At 41.2% G+C, this 22153-nt stretch overlaps 1 protein-coding gene across 9 annotated transcripts in view; it reads left to right on the forward strand.

Annotated features, from left to right (window-relative positions):
• The window catches only part of EML4 (EMAP like 4), a 258663-nt gene extending 237024 nt beyond the window's left edge, over positions 1-21639 (forward strand). For all 9 annotated transcript variants that reach the window (XM_005301262.4, XM_065589537.1, XM_065589536.1 and 6 more), the window contains 4 exons: positions 10891-10978; positions 12440-12538; positions 18143-18273; positions 18889-21639. In XM_005301262.4, coding sequence (XP_005301319.1) covers positions 10891-10978; positions 12440-12538; positions 18143-18273; positions 18889-19353 — 783 coding nt within the window. In that variant the 3' untranslated portion in view covers positions 19354-21639. The remainder of the gene's footprint in view (positions 1-10890; positions 10979-12439; positions 12539-18142; positions 18274-18888) is intronic.
• The last annotated feature ends 514 nt before the right edge of the window (positions 21640-22153 follow it).

Here is a 22153-nt window from a genome sequence, read left to right on the forward strand (position 1 = left end):
CCAGCTCCGGTGCACTGGGGGTGCACACACCTTAGTAGTAACTATAGGTAGAATAGGTGATGCATCACATCAAAAGAACAGTTACAAATAGGTCACAGAGGTTTTTTTCTGAGTTTCTTGGACCCTTTAACATGGCTGAGACTGAAACTGCTCTTGATGAGAAGCAGCAATTTCAAAACATAGCGTAGGTTTATTTTACTCAAGTCTGAATTTAAGGTTATGGTAATAGAATGCTGTCTTTTCTGTGTGAGTGTGTATGTGTACGTACAGTAATAGGGACTTGATCCCTGATTGGGGCTTTTAGGTGATACCACAACAAAAATAATAAATAAAAGCTTTTTAACTGTTTAAAGTTAAAATAACAAGGATACAATCCATATTTTAGACATATTTGCAACATTTTATGTATTTTAATAAGTTGTATATTTTGTTTTACAAGTATAAGAAAGCTTCTCAAACTGCTACATCAATTTGAAATATTTGTTTCAGATTTGGGGGATGGGAAAAAATTATCCCTGGGATAAGACTATATGCCTAACTCATGCCCAAAATAAATGTGCCAGGTAGAGTTTGTTATTGAAATATAATATTTGTAGTAGAAAAACTGAGCAAATCTTAATGGGTATTATGCGTGCCCTTCAGTAATAGACACTGCATCTTTCCTGAGATGTGTTGTTATTAACTAGGGATGTTCAGCTGAGATAGGTTATGTATTTCTAATCATCTGGATTATAGGAAGCACAAGAAGCCTAAGGACTTGTTACATAGTCAGTGAGTGGTATATCCCAGACTATAAAAGAATGTCCTCCCAGTTCTCTGCTCTAATCAGCAGACATCACTGTATTAGCCACAAGTTTCAGCTATTGAAGCAAATGTATATACAGTATCTTTTGGTTCCTTGTGAAGAAATTTTAAATTGGGGGGGAGGAGAGAGAGATTGTCTGCTATTAATATATTTTTCTTTGAAAGAAGACTGAGACTCTTTAATGTTATAATCTCATTGAATTTCACTTTCTTTTGAATAAGTACAAGATCCTAACACACAAAGTTTAATACTTTGTTATGGAAGACAGAAGTCAGTTAATGATGTTGATGTTTGGTCACTGTTGTATTTACAATTCAGCATCCATTATGGCTCTGTTATCTTCCAGATTGCCCAAGGGCGTGCGTGTGTGGGTGTGTATACAGACATGTATAGAGAGAGAGAAGATCTCTTAACAAAATCTTTTCTAGTTCACCTTTTGACTTAGGCAATATTATCCAGCCATTTATCCACTAGATATTCAGGTCTGCTTGAGAAAGAGAGAAGTCTTGCTACTAGATAGTTGTTGCCAGGGCCCGCTCCAGGCACCAGCCAACCAAGCACATGCTTGGGGCGGCACCTGAGAAGGGGCGGCCAATGTTGGGGTGGCGGGGGGCACTCGCGGTGTTTTTGTTTTTTGTTTTTCGGCGGGGCGGCGCTCGAGGGTTTTTTCTTTTTTTTTTCCCGGCCGGGCATCGTGGGGGGTGTTTTGGCGGCACAGCGCTGCGGGGGAGGATTCGGCGGCGCGGCCCAGCGCTCGGGGGGTTTGGCCGGCCCAGCCTGGCCCGGTCCTCGAGGGGGGACCTGGGGTTTGGCCGGCCCAGCGCTCTGGGGGTTTGGGCGGCCCGGCCCAGCGCTCAGGGGGGTGGGGGTTTGGCCAGCTCAGTGCTCCGGGGGTTTGGGCGGCCCGGCACTTGGGGTTTGGGCGGCTTGGCGCTCGGGGGGTTTGGCCGGCCCGGCGAGGTGCTCGTGGGGGGTTTGGGGGTTTGGCCGGCCCGGCAAGGTGCTGGGGGAGGGGGGTTTGGGCGGTGCGGTGCTCCGGGGGTTTGGGCGGCCCAGCAAGGCGCTGGGAGGGGGGGGGGGGGGGTTCAGTGACCCGGCACTCCGGGGGTTTGGGCGGGGCGGCGCAGCACTGGGGGGGTCTGCAGCGCTGGAGGGGGGGTCGGCAGCGCGGTGCTGGGGGGGGGGGTGTTACGGCGGGGCGGCGCTCTTCTTTTTTGCCTGGTGTGGCAAAAAAGTTAGAGCCGGCCCTGGTTGTTGCTCTCTCCCTCTTCATGTCACCACTGTCTGAGGGCAGCCATTTGTAGTTTTCCACATTAAGAACCTCGGATTTCTTTTAGCTATGCTATTTCCACAGAAAGTCATGTTTTGCATGTTATTTGACTGTTTCAGCTGCATAACCTCTGCAGCCTGCGCCCTTATTTATTCCACAGTCATTTTGCAACAGCAGCAAATGAGCTTGTAATGACAAAAGCTCAGTTCCCTCTTAGCAGGGCTTCTATGCCTCTTTCGGCTTGTGCAGAATGCAGCAGCACATTGGCTCACTGGACTGAGCAACCAGCCTATGATCATATTACATGCATCCTGTATTCCTCTACGCTGGCTGCCAGCAAAGTGGTGGATTGATATTAAGCTGGTATTTAACAGGGAGGTATCTGGTTATGTTCAAGACTTTGAGTCCCTTCCTGGCTAGTATATGTCCTCTGGCACCAACTTGGGGGCGGGGGAGGAGGGGACGGGGAGGGAGTACCACTGTTATACCATAGCCTGGCAGGTGATCCCCAGGTTATACAAGTAATTCCTTCTGGCAATCAGCCACCATTCATTTCTTCCAGCTGGTAAACATTGTTTAAATCCACCCAGAAGTGTTTTTATATTTGAACTAGGTTGTCAATTAATCGCAGTTAACTCACGCGATTAACTCAAAAAAATTAATCGTGATTAATTGCACTTATAACAATAGAATACCAACTGAAATTTATTTAATATTATTGGATATTTTTCTACATTTTCAATATTGATTTCATTTACAACACAGAATGTAAAGTGCACAGTTCTCACTTTATATTATTATTTTTTATTACAAATATATGCACTGTAAAAATGATAAACAAAAGAAATAGTATTTTTCAATTCACCTCATACAAGTACTGTAGTGCAGTCTCTTTACTGTGAAAATGTAACTTAGAAATGTAGATTTTTTTTTTCTGGTTACATAACTGCACTCAAAAACAAACAATGTAAAACTTTAGAGCCTACAAGTCCACTCAGTCCTACTTCTTATTCTTCCAATCGCTAAGACAAAGAAGTTTGTTTACAGTGATGGGAGATACTGCTGCCTGCTTCTTATTTACAATGTCACCTGAAAGTGAGAACAGGCATTCACATGGCACTTTTGTAGCTGGCGTTGCAAGGTATTTACATGCCAGATATGCTAAACATTTTATCCCCCTTCATGTTTTGGCCACCATTCCAGAGAATATACTTCCATGCTGATGATGCTCGTTAAAAAAATAATGCATAAATTAAATTTGTGACTGTACTCCTTGACAGCCCTAATTTGAACCAGTGTCAGCCCATGTGTAATACCCCCATCCTCCAGCCCTTTGTATCTTTCCAGTTGTGAGAATTTTTTCCATTATTCATGAGCGTAGTATCCCCTCACTGGGAGAATATACTGCTTAGAGATACTATTAGCCTTTAATAGGTAGAATTTCTGATTATCCAAAGATATCATTTCAGTTCATGCAGCTGTCTGAAGAGCCCATCACAGGACTGGACAGCCCCATGAAATAGAGAGGAGGCACTATATAATTGGTATGATAGCAACAAGCTAGCAGTTTTACATTACTTTTTGTAAAACTTCCACTTTTTCCATAGCTGAGAGGCTAAAAGTTGCTGGTTGCTGAGGAAACAGATAGAGAGGTACATGTAAGCTGATAAGTAACAGTCAGCATGGATTTGTCAAGAACAAATTGTGTCAACCAACCTAATAGCTTTCTTTGACATGGTAACAAGCCTTGTGGCTGGGAGGAAGAGGTAGATGTGGTATATCTAGACTTTAGTAAGACATGACCGTCTCATAAACTAGGGAAATACAACCTAGATGGAGCTACTATAAGGTGGGTGCATAACTGGGTGGAAAACTGTTCCCAGAGAGTAGCTATGTGTGATTCACAGTCAAGCTGGAAAGGCATATCAAGTGGGGTCCCCCAGGGATCAGTTCTGGGTCCAATTTTGTTCAATAGCTTCATCAATGATTTAGATAATGGCATAGTACACTTATAGTTTGCGGATGATAACAAGCTGGGAGGGATTGCAAGTGCTTTGGAGGATAGGATAAAAATTCAAAATGGTCCGGACAAACTGGAGAAATGGTCTGAAGTAAATAGGATGAAATTCAAAAAGGACAAATGCAGGAAGGAACAATCAGTTGCACACATACAAGATGGAAAATGACTGCCTAGGAAGGAGTACTGCAGAAAGGGATCTGGGGGTCATAGTAGATCACAAGCTAAATATGAGTCAATAGTGTATCGCTGTTGCAAAAAAAGCAAACATCATTCTGGGATGTATTAGCAGGAGTGTTGTAAGCAAGACACCAGGAGTAATCCTTCCGCTTTACTCCGTGCTAATTAGTCCTCAATTGGAGTTTTGTGTCCAGTTCTGGGTGCCTCATTTCAGGAAAGATGTGGACAAATTAGAGAAATTCCAGAGAAGAACAACCAAAATGATTAAAGTTCTATAAAACATGACCTTATGAGAGAAGATTGAAAAAAATGGGTTTGTTTAGTCTGGAGGAGAAGACTGAGGGGGACATGATAACAATTTTCAAGTACATAAAAGTTTGTTAGAAGGAAGAGGGAGAAAAAAAATTCTCCTTAACCTCTAAGGATAGGACAAGAAGCAATGGGCTTAAATTGCAGCAAGGGCAGTTTAGGTTGTACATTAGGAAAAACTTCCTAACAGTCAGGGTGGTTAAGCACTGGAATAAATTGCCTAGGGAAGTTGTGGAATCTCCATCATTGGAAATTTTTAAGAACAGGTTAGACAAACACCTGTCAGGAATGGTCTAGATCAGTGCTTCTCAAATTTTGTACTGGTGACCCCTTTCACATAGCAAGCTTGTGAGTGTGACCCCCCCCCCTTATAAATTAAAAACACTTTTTTATATATTTAACACCATTATAAATGCTGGAGGTGAAGCGGGGTTTGGGTGGAGGCTGACAGCTTGCGACCCGCCATGTAATGACCTCGCAACCTGCTGAAGGGTCTAGATAATATTTAGTCCTGCTATGAGTGCAGGGGGCTGGAGTAGATGACCTGTCGAGGTCCCTTTCAGTTCTATGTAGAACCAAATCATCTCTGAATCATCCTGACAGCATCCTAATTAAGCAATATTTCTATCCATGCTATACATTGCAGCTAATATAATTTGGATCTCTGTCCATTAAAATTGGCTAGTTGATTGCTACAGAAAATCATGGGGCTGGATTATATACTCCTTATTTCTGAGAAGTCTCATTTTACCCAGTCTTAAGCCATGTGAAGAGCACCTAGATATTCTGGGGTGGGCGACTCATAACAGGTTGTAATAATAATGTGAATGATTCTCATTAATCTTAGATGTCAAATAGATTTCCAAATAAAATGAGGTACAGTAGGTATACTTAAAATGTTCCTTACAGATATAGAAATATAAACAAGTTTTCATGATATTCCCTATACTTAAAATGGGGAATATCTCCAGAGCTGAAAGGAATTTTTTAAGTGTGCTCAGTGTATGCTATAGCATGATTTAATTATTATTCATCATTATCTGTTACTGATTCATTCAGGGCCACAAACATCTTGATTTTTCCTGTTGCTTCAAAGAAGGGTAAATTGCAGTCTGAGCCGTGGACCTTGTGATCCATGGATTATGAATTTACCACCTGAGTCCATTGAGGCAGATAAACATTAGCAGTGAACGGGGAGGCTTCTGTCCAGCCAGATATTTTCAATAGCCAGTTATAAGTGCACAGTGTGTGAAAGGAAGTGTGCCTCTCTGTGGTAGCTGCTGAAGGAAGATTTTTATTGGAATATAAAATTGTGCTGTTTAAAATATTATGACAGCGTTTTATGTTTAGATTCATCCTGTCACGGTTGCTTGCTTGAAGGGATTTTCCAGCACAGATTCCCCCTTGCCAATAGCTTTGTTCACCCTCCCACCACCCCAAGGAATTTTAACAGCTGCCAAAGGTCTGGCAGGATTTAATAAACGGCTGTCCAATTTTTTTTTCCATGTTGGAGTTAGTTTGCAACTTTTAAGAATTTGAAAAAAGAGAGGAAAAAATCCTGTCTCATTTTGTGTTTAATTTTTTTTCAGTGTATTGTAGGTCTCATAAAATATAATGCATCCTTCTATCAACTACGGTATAGGTCTGTCAATCAACAATAAATTAATAACCTCAAAGGCCATGACTAATCCCGAAGTACATAATATCATCAGGACTAGTCATTTTCCTAAATGTAGCAAGTCCTCTAGGGGACACTGGCAGGTCGGAGAGGAGAATGATAAATATATCTTTATATACATGCTGTATAATTTTGCAAGAAACTCAGCAACCATCAGAGATATTTATATAAGAACTTCGATGGATGCATTGTGTGGCTGCTAAAAAGAGGGCTCACTGGAAGGGACCATGCACTGGGTCCTGAGTCACATAGGAACACACATCTGCAGAGGGAGATGGGGCAGAGAGTGACTATCCTCATGCCATGCACTAGACTAGAGGATGAATGGAGGTGGGGAGGCCATCTTCTGGTGGATATGGAGGAGGTTCATTAAGGAAAGGAGAGGGAAGAAAAGGTGGTAGGGGGAACAAGAGTCAAGTTCCCCATTCTCTCTCCACAAGTGTAATGTTCATTCATGAATACTGAGAACCTGCTCCCATGAATTTTGACATTGACTTAAATAAGAACAGGATCAGGCCTAAGGGTCTTTAACACAGAGGTTATCATGAGTGTGGGTTTGTCAGTTACACTGATGACCTTGTGTTCGTAGGGAAGAGTGACTTTGTGTTTTGGCACTAGTTGAATATGCACATGCTGTAGGGCAAATAGCGGGGATTAATGACGGATATATAAGGTTATGCTCATAATGCTAGCTATTGATCCATCAACCTTGCATTGTGGCCGTTTGCCAAAGTATCCTAACTACTTAGGAGAGTCCAGGGCTGTAAACTAAATGCTGACACATATATGATTTAAGTCAACTTTAACATCTGAAAAAGTAAGATAGTAGATTTGGATTTTGTCAGAAGACTGAAACAAAGTGCTCCATTACAAAGTACGTACAGCAGGGGTCTCAAACACGCAGCCCCCGGGGTTATTTTCTGTGGCCCGCGAGCCCCTTGCAGCCCCCCCCCGCCCTTCCCCCAGTGTTTACCTAGAGCGGCTCTGGCCGGACATGCACCGGGGGCAGGGCAGGCTCCCTGCCTGCCTGCCCTGCCCCGCGCTGCTCCGAGAAGAAGCTGGCATGTGGGGAAGGGGGGGTGGAGGGTCTGTGTGTTGCTGTTACTTCAGGCAGCGCCCCCAGCAGCTCCAATTGACCGGGAACGGGGAACCGCAGCCAATGAGAGCTGCTGGGGGCGGTGCATGAAGCAACAGCAACACACAGCCCCTCCGCCCCCCCCTTCCCCATATTCCAGCCTCTTCCCGGAGCAGCGCGGGGGCAGGGCAGGCAGGCAGGGAGCCTGCCCTGCCCCCGGTACGCACCGGGCCAGATCCTGCCCCACCAACTCCTCCTGCAGCTGAACCCCCTGCCCTGAGCCCCCTGCCGCACTCTGCACCCCAACCCCCTGCCCTGAATCCCCTGCCTCACCCCGCACTCCTCCTGCATCCCAACCCACTGCCCTGAGCCCCCTGACGCACCCTGACCCCCTGCTGTACCCTGACCCCCTGCTGTACCCCACACCCCTCCTGCACCCCACACCCCAACTCCCTGCCCTGAGCCCCCACCACACCCCACACTCCTCCTGCACCCCCTGGGGGCAGGGAGGGGGCAGAGTTGGGGGTAGGGATTTCGGGGAAGGGGTTGGAATGGGGGCAGGGAAGGGATGGGAAGAGGCAGGGCAGAGGCGGGGCCTCATGGAAACGGTGGAGTGGGGGCGGGACCGAGGGCGGCAGGGGGAGGTGTCCGTAATGTACTAGTCCTCATGTGGCCCTCATGGTCATTTGAGTTTGAGACCCCTGACGTACAGCAATGCTGACTGATGTCACAGTTCATGTTTTACACAAGATTTGCTAGAGCATATAATTTGACTAGAGTTACTTCGTTTTAATGCTATGTAAAGAAAGGCTCATTTGAATACAAGATTTCATTTGTAATCTGGTTTGACTAACCTTGTTAATTAATTCTAATGAATATTTCGATATTAACTTGGTTAATTAATTCTGCCGGTCTGATATGTAGATGCAGATTTCTTAGGGCCAGATTGTGATTGGCTAGAACACAGAGATGAATAGGAAGAGGAAGCACACAAGGAGGCTCCTACCCCATTACCCATCACATGACACTCACAGTTCTTGTGTTCAGGGGATTGCAGGAGCTGTCCCCTTCATACTTATGCCAGGGGTGCATATTGCCACAACGATGTGGAGAAAAAGGTGGGGCAGTGCCCTCCATCCTACCCCTGCCAATGGACAATCAAACTAAGGGAATATAATGCAGACACTGGTAGGATGTAGCAGCAAATGTGGTCCCAGAATTCATCATGGAGTGATGCAGCTTCCCAGGGCTGTGTCCATTAGCGTGGTTAAAACCTTTAAAATTAGCCATACAGCCATTGTTCAAATAGTGCTATGGCCTGATTCCACAACCTTTCCTCACGTGAGTAGTCTTTATTTGTGCAAATAGTCCCGTTACAATCAGTGGGAGGCAAGGTTACTTGTGTGACTAAGCGTTGTAGGATTAGGCCCTTTTGTGCAGTGTATTTGTAGCTGATTGGGGGCAAGAGCAATCGTTATTAGAAAAAGAACAATATTCACAGCAAATTAATCTGATAGCTCATCTCCCTGTGTATATTATAACATGAATTTGTCCTGCAAGAGTTTTGCCCAGCTCAAATTGAAAACTCTTGGTTATATTATATTTGCTAGTTCAAAGTGTTTTCTAAAGGCTATAGTATATATTTATCTTTCTGTAGTTTTCCATATCAACTTGCTGTAGATTTACAATCTAATAAAAATCATACTTGTTCAAAACTAAATACAGCGAAACCAGTATTTGCTGGTTCTTTGGGCTGCCAGTTATGTCAGTGGCCTAGCAGAAGTAGACTTTTACTAAAGGTCAAACAGAAGTGTACTTGAATCCTTAGACACTTTAAATTGCTCCCTTGAGAAACAGAATTGCATGTTAAAGGTTGTATTTAAGTGGAGGTTTCAGTGTAATGTAGCCATGCACAAGAAAAATCTTGTTTTTCAGAAATCAGTTATAAAGTTAGGGTTTCATTCTGCAGTTGGATTTCTTATTATGACTTGATCAGTGTAATAATATAGATGATATGGAGGGATTTAAAATCTGCAGTGCTGTAATCTGAAATTAAAGCTGTGCAGGTGTGCATTTTAAAAAGGTGTTAATTGAGTAGGATAGATAGAAACATAAAGCAGGGATCAGGTGCAGGTTTCTTAGTAAAAACAGAGCGTACAAATCCTGAGCTCTGTAATCTGCAGCCTTTCAAGATATTACCTCACCCACCTTGTTTTTTTCTGCAGTCATTTAAAAATTGGTTTGTATTACATATCTGTCATGTTTCTGAGTTTCAGTGTGGATTTATAACTTACCAAGAGACTGTTCAGAGTTGTGAACCGTTTCCAAATAAAAAGCTTTTTCATTGCGACTTCTGGATTGATTTTCTACCACCTGAACAAATGTAGTATTCCCTTTCCTTCCCTCTGTGCTAGCCTGGGGCTGCCTAGAATGAGCTTATTAAGGGGAAGTTTGAGCCCTTTTAAATAGTTTACTCTGCTGTTCCGTAAAAATAAGAACTGGTAGCAGAATGTAAGATTATTGGCAAAACTGTATGAAAAGTTAATTTGCTGCAGCATGGACGGTGTAAGAATAAGTGAGCTTCCCGTGAGTCTACGCTGGCTTCTTTGTGGTGTTGAATCTGCCTAATTTATAAAAGCAATGTTTATAAGACTTCAAGCTCATTTATTTGTAATCATTTAATCATCCTTAAAGGAGAAAAGTAGGAGACAGCTATTGGAATTCTTTGTTGTTCACCAGAGTGTCAGTGTTCTGTATTGCTAAGGTTTGTGGGCCACGTTTCCACGAGAGCCCAGCACCCGTAGCTCCCACTAGGCTGAATTTTCACAAGAACTCATCTCCTGGCGGCTGCAGTTGAAATCAATGGGTGCTGTACATTTCTGAAAATCCAGCCAATTACTCAGGTGCCTAAACAGGAGCTGAGCTTGTCTAAAAACCCACTTCTGAAAATCTGCCATTTCCCCCTACTTTTAGTAATGCAAACTCATGCATTTAGTCTCGTTGCCCTATCAAAAGACAATTGACTGGTTCAAAGTAGAGCTCTGCTCTGTCATTCATAGAATATCAGGGTTGGAAGGGACCTCAGGAGGTCATCTAGTCCAACCCCCTGCTCAAAGCAGGACCAATCCCCAGACAGATTTGGCCCCCTCAAGGATTGAACTCACAACCCTGGGTTTAGCAGGCCAATGCTGAAACCACTGAGCTATCCCTCCCCCCTCCATACTTGAACAACTTGTCTGCTTGGATTAATTGGTACCGTGAAGAGGCAATACCATGGAAGAATCCACTTTACTCTGAAACTCTAATAGGTTACGGGAAAGGCACTTTGCCAGATTCATGTTTGTTTAGTCATTGGCAAATGTCTCTCTGTGTAATAGGAATCTTTACAGGAATGCAAATGTTTGCAGTAGATCCTGGAAAAAGAACAACTCATTACTACTTCTGATTTTAATTATCCTATGCCTTGTTAGTTTTTCAGTCATCACCGGACAAGTTTATGTTTTAATGATGATGGAAGTTAAAAGTTTCATGTTGGCATTATTGTGTTATTCTTTAGGGACATTCCAGCTATATTACACACCTTGACTGGTCCCCGGACAACAAGTATATAATGTCAAACTCAGGAGACTATGAAATACTATACTGTAAGTATGAAATTAAATTATATGTACGGGACAGAAATTTGCCTTAGCAATCATAATACATGGAAGAATGTATGTGGTCAGGGCGGTCTGTGCAAAATGCTTTCTGACAAAGGAACTAATTTGAACTTTTGTAACCTGATATCCTGATATTATTCAGAGCTGTGTATTACCTAATGGCAATTCCAAATATAGTTTACTTCTCTACAAGGTCATAAATCAGGATAACAACTTAGAATTTACAGAACAAATGGCACTAGGTTGTGATGTTGCTCCAAAAGGTTTTGCACTTTGAAAATAGTATGTATAAGTTGTCTATTTAGTATCAACAGTGTGATCTATTGAAGTGTGTAAGATTTGAAAGAGAAAAGCTTGAACCAATACAAGTATTTATATAGCTGTATAGTAATCGTATTTGCATACCTTGTGCCTTTTTTAAATTGTTTATTTAACTATTAGATGTGTCTAATAGCAACTATGCAGAACCACACCTAAAGCAAGGTGAGCTGGTCAGAGCACAGACATTTTAATCTATTTAAAAAAATAGATTCCCCCCCTATTCTGTTTGGAGGAAGTCATCAGTTTGGAATTGATGGGCTGTGGCTCCTTTCTTTACAGGCATGAAGAACCACTATTGGCAAATGAAAAATGACTAGCACCTTCTCAGGTCTATTCCACCCATTGCAACTCAGCTGTCAACTGTCAGCTGATAGTTCTGTATCTGAGGGTACGTCTACAATTACCTCCGGGTCCGGCGGCAGGCAATCAATGTTCTGGGATCGATTTATCGCGTCTGGTCTAGACGCGATAAATCGATCCCGGAAGTGAATCTGCCCAGTTTCTGTGACCTTAATTGTCTATGGAGTGAGGTGAAGGGCTGCAACCCATCAATGCCAAACTGCTGAACAGAAAGACATAATCATTCCCTTTCTGGTTACAAGGTGAAAGGGAATTGAGATTCCCATGGCAAATGGTTCCTCACTAACCAGAATCATGATTTTTTAAAAATGAACTTCCTGAGAGAGTGAGTGACTACTAATTCTAACAAGTATGGGGTCTGGCAGCATGGGGGCTGAGATATTCATTGAAACATTTTATAAAGCACTTAATGAGGGACCCAAGAAATGGGGGTGGGGGTTACTTCCCAATTCTGATCTTAGGCCACTGTAAATTAGAAGTAATGGAAGGTGAAATTGAAGTAGTTGGAGAGACATAGGTGTAAAATCCGTGTAAATGAGAGGAGAGTCAGGCTCTTGGGTCCAAAATAAAGCTCAGAAGCACTTGGAATTTGGTAAAGGATCTGTCCCACGATGGAGGAATCTAGTACTGGCTTTGTCATTGGCTTGCCAGAATGGTTTAAAAAATTGCACTTAATTAGTTTCTCCAACTTTCTTAGTGTCTTCAAGGAACAAAATAGGTGGATCTAATTCATATGCCATTACTGTTAATTCACTTCTTTTAAAGGGGACATTCCAAGTGGCTGTAAACTTATCAGGAATCGTTCGGATTGTAAGGATATAGATTGGACGACGTACACTTGTGTGCTAGGGTTTCAAGTGTTTGGTAAGCACCATTTAACTTACTTTTAACTTGCTTTTACCCTTTATTTTGTTTAACCTTTATTATGCTAGATTTTATCATTGGAAATACTCGATTAATGCTCATGGTACGGTTATTGGAATGTCAGTACAGAATTGCTTCAGTTACCTCACGGTAGTATTATCAGATACCCCCAACAATTCCCTTATGTCTGACGCACCATCCCAGGAGACTGACCGCAATACTGGTCATGTGATCAATCTTAAGCAGGATGTAGCTCTCTGAAGGTAGATATTCTCCATAGATAATACATATTCATCATCCATTTAATATTACAGGTTTGGGATTTTTTTGTTCTACTCATTTTAGATTCTGGAGTTGGCCTTGAGACATAAACTGTTGTGTTTTGAGAGATGGTACTGGGGATGGGAATGGGGAGGAGAGAAAGTACAGTAAAGATCTGAGGTGTATACTTTGTACTGTGTAGTCCATGACTCAGGAGGGTGGCTACACCATTTGAGGACTACAATCAAAGATCAGCAATGTGCCCTATGTCTGCAAAGGAGGAGTGCTTTAAAAAATGAAGCAGATTTTTTAAAACAAATCTACAAAAATTTAAAGAACGGACAGTGTTATGTATGATTTTTATACCAAAACTCAGGGCTGTGGCTGAATAGTTCAAGTTATTTTCTGCAAAATGGCATTCTGTCAGTCCTAAGTAAAAGCCCTTCTGTGAAGTGTTGAGAGATATTGTTCAACCTGCCAATGTTGTGAACCAAATCATGTGAGCAGGGTGCTAAATGTTTCACATTCACCACTAGTACAAGAGATCTGCCTCTGGTGTTCACACTCATATGAAACATAAAAAGTAGGTAGAAGCAAGTCAGTAAATTCTTGGGGATGAGAAATAAGAGCGTGCAAAGCTTTCTTCTTGGCTAGTGGGAGTTCACTTTTCAATACCAATTTATTTGCTGGAAGGAAGAAAATAGAGAAATGTTTTTCTGAATGCTTACTCTTCATGTAGCCTTTGATGATAACCACATACCCCCTCTGAGAAGATCTCCTTAATACGTAAGTGCTGTAGAAGGGCTACATTTAAGTTGGTGGCTACAGTGACACTCTTGTATGTCAAATAAGCCGGGCACCTGACAGTTTGGTCTTTATAATCGAAAACCTACAGTCCTTTCTCTTTAGAGGTGGATAGTTGAGATATGCTGGAATATGCCTCTGGTGTAGGTGAACAGATACCTACACTGCTGCTTGCTGGTATTTTGATTAGGATTCTGGCACCTGTTAGCCTGAAAATTTAATTTAATGTTCTACGTGCACATGTTTATCCAATCTCTGTTGATGGCATTCAGAGCAGATGGCTGCTTTCTCCTGAAGCTCTGAGTGTGTAAGACTGGATTGATTAATGATATTTGTCTGCAGCTTTGATTTCCTAACTTTCTTTGCTGTTATGGAGCAAATACTGAAAGAGTGAAAACTGTACCATGAAGGAATGGGTATTGTTAGTGGCTCACAGGAGCTTCGTCAGATAGCAATGAGGAAGTGCAAGGAGCCAAGCTTTCAGCATTTTCATGAGAGTTTAATGTCCTGGTCAGTGAGCAATACAATACTTTAAAGGAGGCAAAAGGACTGAGCCAGGCCTGTACCCTCTGTTATGTTATGATAGGATTTGAGGCACTCCTTTTACATTTTTTTCTACTTTACATTTTGAGTTAATGAAAGATGCCATCTTGCAAGCACTAAAACTACAGCAGCACTACATTTAGCAACATAGCAGATACAATGTGGGCAGCAGCTGTATCAGATTCCCTACTCTTTCTCAGAAGTGCCTTTCAACCAGGATATAAAGGGACAATGTTGGGAGATGCAAGAGGAATTCTGTTTCCATGCTCAATCAGTCATTAGCTATATTGCTGACATTGCATGAAAGAAAGTCAGTTGTGGTTGTACCAGTATCTGTATGATTTGAATATTTATTCATTTTGATTTGGATTTAGACCATCAGCTCATTCTACTTAGCAGCCATCAGATAGGAGCTAGTGATGACCTGGGCCAAATTCAGCTCAGATGACATGCAGATGAACAGCTCTGTATTTCATTAACAGTACCCTTTGCCATTCAGGCCCTTTCTTTCTCTTGTGTATTTTAAACTGCATTTCAGTTGCTAGTAATTCTGGTCAGAGTTTCTGATTTATCTCCATTCCATCCAGATTATTATGCACTTTTACTATTATGTACTAAAGTTTTATTAAACTTAACAGCTCTCAGATTCTTCAGAGTTCTAAGGGGTTTTGGGTTCACAATGGAAAGTGAAATCTGAGTGATATTTCTGAATGAAAAATCCACCAGTGACTCATTTGTGTGTTTAAAAATAAAGTGAGCACAGCAAATAGCGTGACATCAGTTATTCTGCCAAAAATCATTTGTCATCTTCAAGGTGTAGTTACAAACTTAAAAGGTTCCAGGCCCATCATGTTTTAATTTTCTACTGTCGAGCATTCCTGGTCCTTACAAACATCCAGGACCGATGACTTAGTCTCAAATTAAAGCATTGTCATCCAGCATGAGACTTGAGTTTGATTCCTTGTTCAGCCACTGACCTGCTGTGACGCTGGGCAAGTCACTTCACCTCTCAGGGCGTGTTTTCCATACCTTCCTTTGACTTTTTTCTGTTCAGATTGTAAGCTTTTTTAGACATGGACTGTCTCATGTCTGCTACAGTGCCTAGCACAAAAGGACAGTATCCTATAGGGGCTACTTATACTGTCATACAAAATAATAGTAATAATATGAACATTGCTATTTTTAAAAGTTTTTAAACATTCGATCCTTTTTTTTTTTTTTAACCCTGTCAGCCATGTTGATGGGTTACTCTTGTCATACTTTCCTGAATCCTTGAAAGGAAAATCCTACTAGTTTGTTAAAACATATTATCTTTTTGTTAAGACTGCTAATATCAAACTGGCATATACTATAGAGCCCTCTCTCTCATTATAAATTAAGAAACGGGACATAGTATAGCTCTCTGGTCAACATCTGTCCAGAATGGCATCTGTAATTTCAGGAAGCAGATAAAATTGTAGAGTTGTTGCTTAAGAAAATTCTTTATTTAGGCTCCTAAATATAAACGTCAAAGAAATGTCTGCAGCAGAGTTTTGAATATACTCTAAAGTTCATTTATTTGCCACACCTGCTGGTTATACTATATTAATAGATTAAGAAGATATTTTAAGATCAAACGATTTAGTTCTAGCTGCTTGAAAATTCTTGAGATATTTATTTATGAAACAGACATCATTACTGTTGAGACATTCAAAATATTGCCCAACAATTTCCTTAGCAATTCATGTTGTTCACTTTGGTAACTTATCTGCAGTAACATTCGCTTGCGTCAAATATCCTCCAATACTGGCCAGGCTCCCTCCTCTTTCCTTAAAAAATGTGAAGAATTAGGCATACCTTTTAGTTTTCCCATGGCTTCTATCTTCTAGATAAAATTTCCTGACCCAGTGAAAAGTGTCACAAACAACTTTCATATAAACTAGTGAATAGAGGTGTTGCTTTTTATAACAATTTCAGATGTGAACAAGTTGTTTACTTTAAAAAATTTTGCAATGTTGAAAATATAATGCTGTAAAACTTTCAGGCTGGCACTAAACCTACAGTTTACTCTGAGTTCCCTAATGTTTCTGTCCTAATGATACAAAGAAATGGTAGAAGTATTTTTAATGCCTAAACCAGTGGTCTCCAACCTTTTTACGCACAAGATCACTTTTTGAATTTAAGTGCAACCCAGGATCTGCCCCGCCCCTTCCCCAAGGCCCCCACCCCACTCACTCCACACACACCAGTCACTCGCTGTCCCCCACCCTCACTCACTTTCGGCAGAGAGTTGGGGTTTGGGAGGGGGTGCGGGCTCTGGGCTGAGCCTGAAGCAGAGGGTTGGGATGCAGGAGTGGGTGAGGGGTGCAAGCTTTGGGAGGGAGTTTAGGAACAGGAGGGGGCTCCAGGCTGAGGCAGAGTGTTAGGGTGAAGGAGGGGGTATGGGGTGCTGCCTCCAGGAGGGAGCTCAGGGCTGGGGCAGAGGTTCAGGGTGCAGGAAGGGGGTTCAGGGTGCAGGAGGGGGTATAGGGTGCTGGCTCCGGGAGGGGGGCTTCAGGGCTGGGGGTTGGGGTGCAGGAAGGGTGCGGGCTGCCCCCAGGTGGCACTTACCTCGGGTGGCTCCTGGCCAGCGGCACAGTGGGGCTAAGGCAGGCTCCCTGCCTGCCCCGGCCCCACGCCGCTCCCGGAAGCAGTCAGAACGCCTGTGCGACCCCGGGGGGAGGGAGCACATGACTCCGCTCACTGTTCCTGCCTGCAAGCACCACCCCCGCGGCTCTCATTGGCCACAGTTCCCCGTTCCTGGCCAGTGGAAGCTGCGAGGACGGTGCTTGCAGGAAGGAGCAGCGTGTGAAGACCCCTGCCCACACCCCCTCCTCTTGTCCCCCTTCACCGCCACCCCAGGGCCACGCTGGCCACTTCCGGGAGTGGCGTGGGGCCAAGGTAGGCAGGGAGCCTGCCTTAGCCCCCCTATGCCACCGGACTTTTAGTGGCCGGAGATCGCAATTGACTGTCAGAGGCTCCAGGATCAACCAGTCGATTGCGATCTACCGGTTGGTGACCATTGGCCTAAACCAATGCTAGTCGCTGGGGGAAGATATGCCTTCCCTGGCTATTTTGATCATTGACATCCTTTACAATCACGATGCCTAAAAAATGTAACAAAACAAAAAAGGCTCTTCATATTTATACAACTCCTGGTCACCCAGCAAGTGATGGTTGAATTGTAAAAGTTGGCACCATGGAGTAAAGTATCATATTTTAATTCTTAGTTTACCCTTTTTCCAGCTTTGCTCTTAGATATGCAAGACAATTTTTACTGCATGTTGAAGCACAAGAGCTTGCTTTTTTTTTTAATTCAGTGCTCCTCCTCCGTTCCTTCACACGATGTTACTTTTCTTCTGTCTAGACATATCAGTTCTGTGCTTTGCACTTAAGTGCAATTCACTATGTATTTGTTTTATTTAAGAACTATTTTCATATATGGCACATGTCCAGGCTGACTTTCTGTGCAAACTATGATGATTAGTGGTCTGATTCTAATCATACTGCCATTAGAAAGAGGGTTCCACTACACAATAATTATTTTGCTCCAAAAATTGTTTAAAAATAAAAATTTCAATTAATATAGTGTGCTGCATTTAAGTTTCTTACATAAACTCTTCAAAAACTCACATCACTTTTAGAACATGAATACAATGTACCAAACAGTGTTCATTTAAGAATTATCTGTTTTGGCAACAAGTTGAATTTGAAGTTAAGCACTTGTGCATCTATATTTGCAGGATTGGGGTCTTGAATAGCAAATTTAGCAAGTCAGATAAATTTTCTTGGCGTGACAAAATATAAACTTAAGTTCAATATCCTATTCAGTTTCCTAATTTAATTTGATAAATGCATAGTTTGGCATTATTTTTAGCCTTATTTTAGGTTTCATGGATTATATTATTGCTTCAGGATTTTTTTAAATTTTGTTTTTAAATTACTGTTACTAAATATCTCTGTGTGACCATATCCTAGGAGTATGGCCTGAAGGATCAGATGGGACGGATATAAATGCTCTTGTCAGATCCTATAATCGAAAGGTGATAGCAGTTGCTGATGATTTCTGTAAGGTCCATCTCTTTCAGTATCCCTGCTCCAAGCCAAAGGTAAGTTTAGACTACTCTGTGGGGTGTATTATAGGCAGGGTCGTAGCAAATGTTATGGTCGCCTGACACTTCCCCTTATAAGACCCTATTTTCATTTGCAACTTTGGCAAACTTTAATCATTTGGGGTGAAATTTTCCATGCCAGATGGTTCCGCTATTTGTAAGATGGGTCCCCACAGCAAATCCATCCCGTGCACTGAATGAGACAGGAACTCTGTCAAAATAATAGTGTGTAGGAAGAGAATAAATTATTTATAAAATAATTTTGTTTGCCACTTGGTGACAAACTAAATGTGTTGCTGGATGTTTTGAAGTTATCTGTTTTTTTAAAGTCTGTATCTGGCCCTTTCCAAGTACAGATTTCATGAGGACATATAGCCAGCCCAAACGTGGAAAAGTCTCCTACAATTTGGAATGTATACAATTCAGTAATAATACTCAAGAGAAAAGTATATCTTTAGGGGGGTGGGAATTGAATGTAGATTGGTGTATATAAATTATTCTTTGGAATACTTCAACAGATATTTCAGTTGTGTTTTGATATTAACAAATAACAGGAAAAGATTGTGACAGTTAATTCCTCTCTCTCTCCCCCCCCCCCATTTGTTTCAATAGGCCCCCAGTCACAAATACAGTGCTCACAGCAGTCATGTGACAAATGTCAGCTTTACACATAACGATGGTCACTTGATTTCAACTGGAGGGAAAGACATGAGTATTATTCAGTGGAGACTTGTGGAGAAGATAACTTTGCCACAAAATGACATTGTAGTAGAAATTGGTACAACCAAAGCACCCATCCCTGCCAATGAAAGTGTGGTAGAGTCCCCTGCACCTCTTTCACAATCATTTGATGAAATGGCACAAAATGAAAGCCTAACCGACAGCTCTCTCACATGTTTGGAGAGCAATTTGGAGCAGACTGTGGAGGCCAATGAAGAGCAAAGTGAGGAGCAAAGTGAAGGGAGCAGTCTGGATCCAGGTGAGCCAAGCTACGAAGAACCATCTAATGAAACAAGTGAGGAGCAAAGTGAATCCACTGTTACTGAAGACCAGCAAGATAATTCACCAGTGTCTTAACACTTCAAACTCAGATGGTCTTTATTTTCCATTGGTGTGTGTGCTTTCATAAAAGGGAGAGGGTTTAAATAGGGGAGGGGGAATAGCTGAGATTTATGCCCACTCCAGCTGTTGGGTTTCAGTGAGATTTTTAGTCTGATTTTGTTTCAATATGTGAACTATCCCAAGGGCCCAGCTTGACAGTTTATGTCAAGAACTGGTCAAAGTTAGTAGTGGGACATGACCGTAGGTTCATTTTTAATTCTGAAATTGCTGTCAGGAAGTGACATGATGTAAATACTGGAAAAAAGGTTAGTTCTAAGGAAAAGCTGAAATAAACCACTTTAATCACGTGAAAGTGTTTTCTGGAAGTACTAACACCAAACAGAAGCACTGAATAAATACCAGCTGAATAATACTATGCTGTTTTTCCAGGTGCATAAAAAAAAACTGAAAAATTAATTTTGTGGAGCTGTTCTTTCTTTTTTAATGGAAAAAAAGAGGAAAAACAAGAGAATAATGCCATGTTCATGAAACTGCCTTCTTGATCTAACACATATGCAATTTTCTAACACTACTAATTCCTAATGGAGTGTGGACATGCTTGCAGTCTGTCTGCCCTAGGTGCTGCTCATTCTAAGGCAAATCATATCAAGGAACAGTTTTTATTGATCCTTGTGTATAGTCCTATTTAATCCTAGAACTTTAACCAAACATCGGTTTGTTTATGAATTATTGACAACCTAAAAGTTGATTAAAATGTAAGAGGCAATTGTATTTTCAAAGAATTGCTCGCCTTGATATTTTGAAACTCAAGAATCTTTATGTTGACCTTGATGTGAACAGAAGAGAATGCATGACAAGAAAACAAAAGTCTGATGGTTCTAGGGTTAAACGTAGGCTTCAAGCAGAAATCGTTCCCTTACTACTAGGAGAAATATAAATATAGTTAAATTGTTAAATTGGTGCTTGGCATTAGTATAGTAAGATGTTATCTTTTTTTCCCCTATTTTGGGATGACTTTAAGAATCAATAAACTGCAAATGTTTTTTTACTGGCTCCTTTAGCAGTCATGATAATATCACAATAATTTAGATAATGTTGCGTATTTTGAGATTTCCTCTTTTTTTTTTTTTTGGTGATTTTTCTCTCGCCGAGTTGCTGTAAGCCATGCAGCTCTTATGTGGCTATACCTGGCCAGTTACAGGATATCATGGCATTTGTTATGAATTTGGAAAGTAAAAAAAATTTTTTTTTTTTTACAAAACTTGTCAGACAGCTACAATTGTTTCTTAAGTACATAAGTTTCCTACATTAAAAAGAAAAAATAGATTACTGACAAATATGCATTTCCTATGTACTTGTTTATATTTTGATTACATAGAATTTTTTTAACTTGCTGCATTGTGCTGATATTTTAGGTTTTAGTTAGAAAGTCTTGTTTAGAAACTTTGGATGAGTTCATAAGTCTTAAGTGTGCGAGCGTTTACGTGATTGTGCCATTCCAAAGTGCATCAAAACTGTCATTCCCTTTCTAGTATCTTCTCAGGAGTAATGCTACAGATCAGGTATTTAGTCATCATTTGGTAAGATCAGAAAACTCAAATGGACTCCCAAAGGATATTTAGAACATTTATATATATATAAAATATCCTCTTGTTTACAACAGTTCTAGAAAACCTCAAAATAGTTCTCTTCAAATGAAGGGAGATGTGGATTCCAAGCAACCCAACTGTTTAAACTGTGCTCTGTACATAGTATTTTATTGGAGAGCTCTAGTGTGTCTGACTTACAGTTTTGCCAAATAATAGTGACAGAAGATAAAGATCAGCTCATCAAATTATATGGTTTCAAATGAGGAATATGCTGTAAGGTGAGAAAATAATTCTAATAAAGGATAAAGGTTTATCAAAGCTAGTGAGGCACAGAGCTCTCTCTATCATTTTTATGAACTCCACATAAGCAACACATGTCATTTTGAAACATCCATCACTTAGGGGTTGCCATGTAAAGTGAGAGTTATAGTTGTGATATTCTTGTGTTGTCGTTCAAAAGACTCAACTAATATGCAAAAAGCCTTACAGCTTTCAATTGCTGGCAACTACTGTTTAACCGATAATTAAATCTGTGATAATGGATGGAAATGGGTGGGATTACGTCACTGTAGATGTTTTAGACAAATAATTGTGAATGAAATATGATTCAGAGTGTTTCATGTGAAGATGTTTGAGCCATTTCTATCTATCATGCATTCCTGTCTCATGGCAGAAAATTTTGAAGATTAAAAAAACAATAAAATAATCAAAATAATACGTTGTCTTTGTCTTTCAATATAAGTGCTGATTCCTTTATATACATATTAAATGTCAGTTTTCATCAGATCCCTTAATGTGTTTATCAGATTATTTTTTATTTCTTTCTTTAATACCTTCTTGTCTCTGACTAATGCTTTTGCTGGTAACCCTCTTCCTGGCTAATAAAGGTTACCTATTCACCAGGAAAAACAGGAAATACTCGTACTACTCCAAATGACATTAATGTGAGTGGACTTACATTCTGCTCACTGCTTTGGAAATGAACCCCTAAGTGATTGGGGTTTAGACACATACAGTGTCTCCATTCCATTGATGGACTAATAGCCTGGCAAGACCACAGTATAGCAGTTGATTAAGGAGATCACAATACTGGGTAGAATATTGTTGTGCTTTACTGGACTCTACATAGACTTTATGCCCTGATGTTGTTTATTGAAACACTACCAGGAAATGTAGAATGTGTCCTACTGAAAGATACATGAAGGTTACAGTTGTATTTTGGATAT

This window comes from Chrysemys picta, chromosome 3 (assembly GCF_011386835.1).
Source record: "Chrysemys picta bellii isolate R12L10 chromosome 3, ASM1138683v2, whole genome shotgun sequence".
Classification (NCBI taxonomy): domain Eukaryota; kingdom Metazoa; phylum Chordata; order Testudines; family Emydidae; genus Chrysemys; species Chrysemys picta.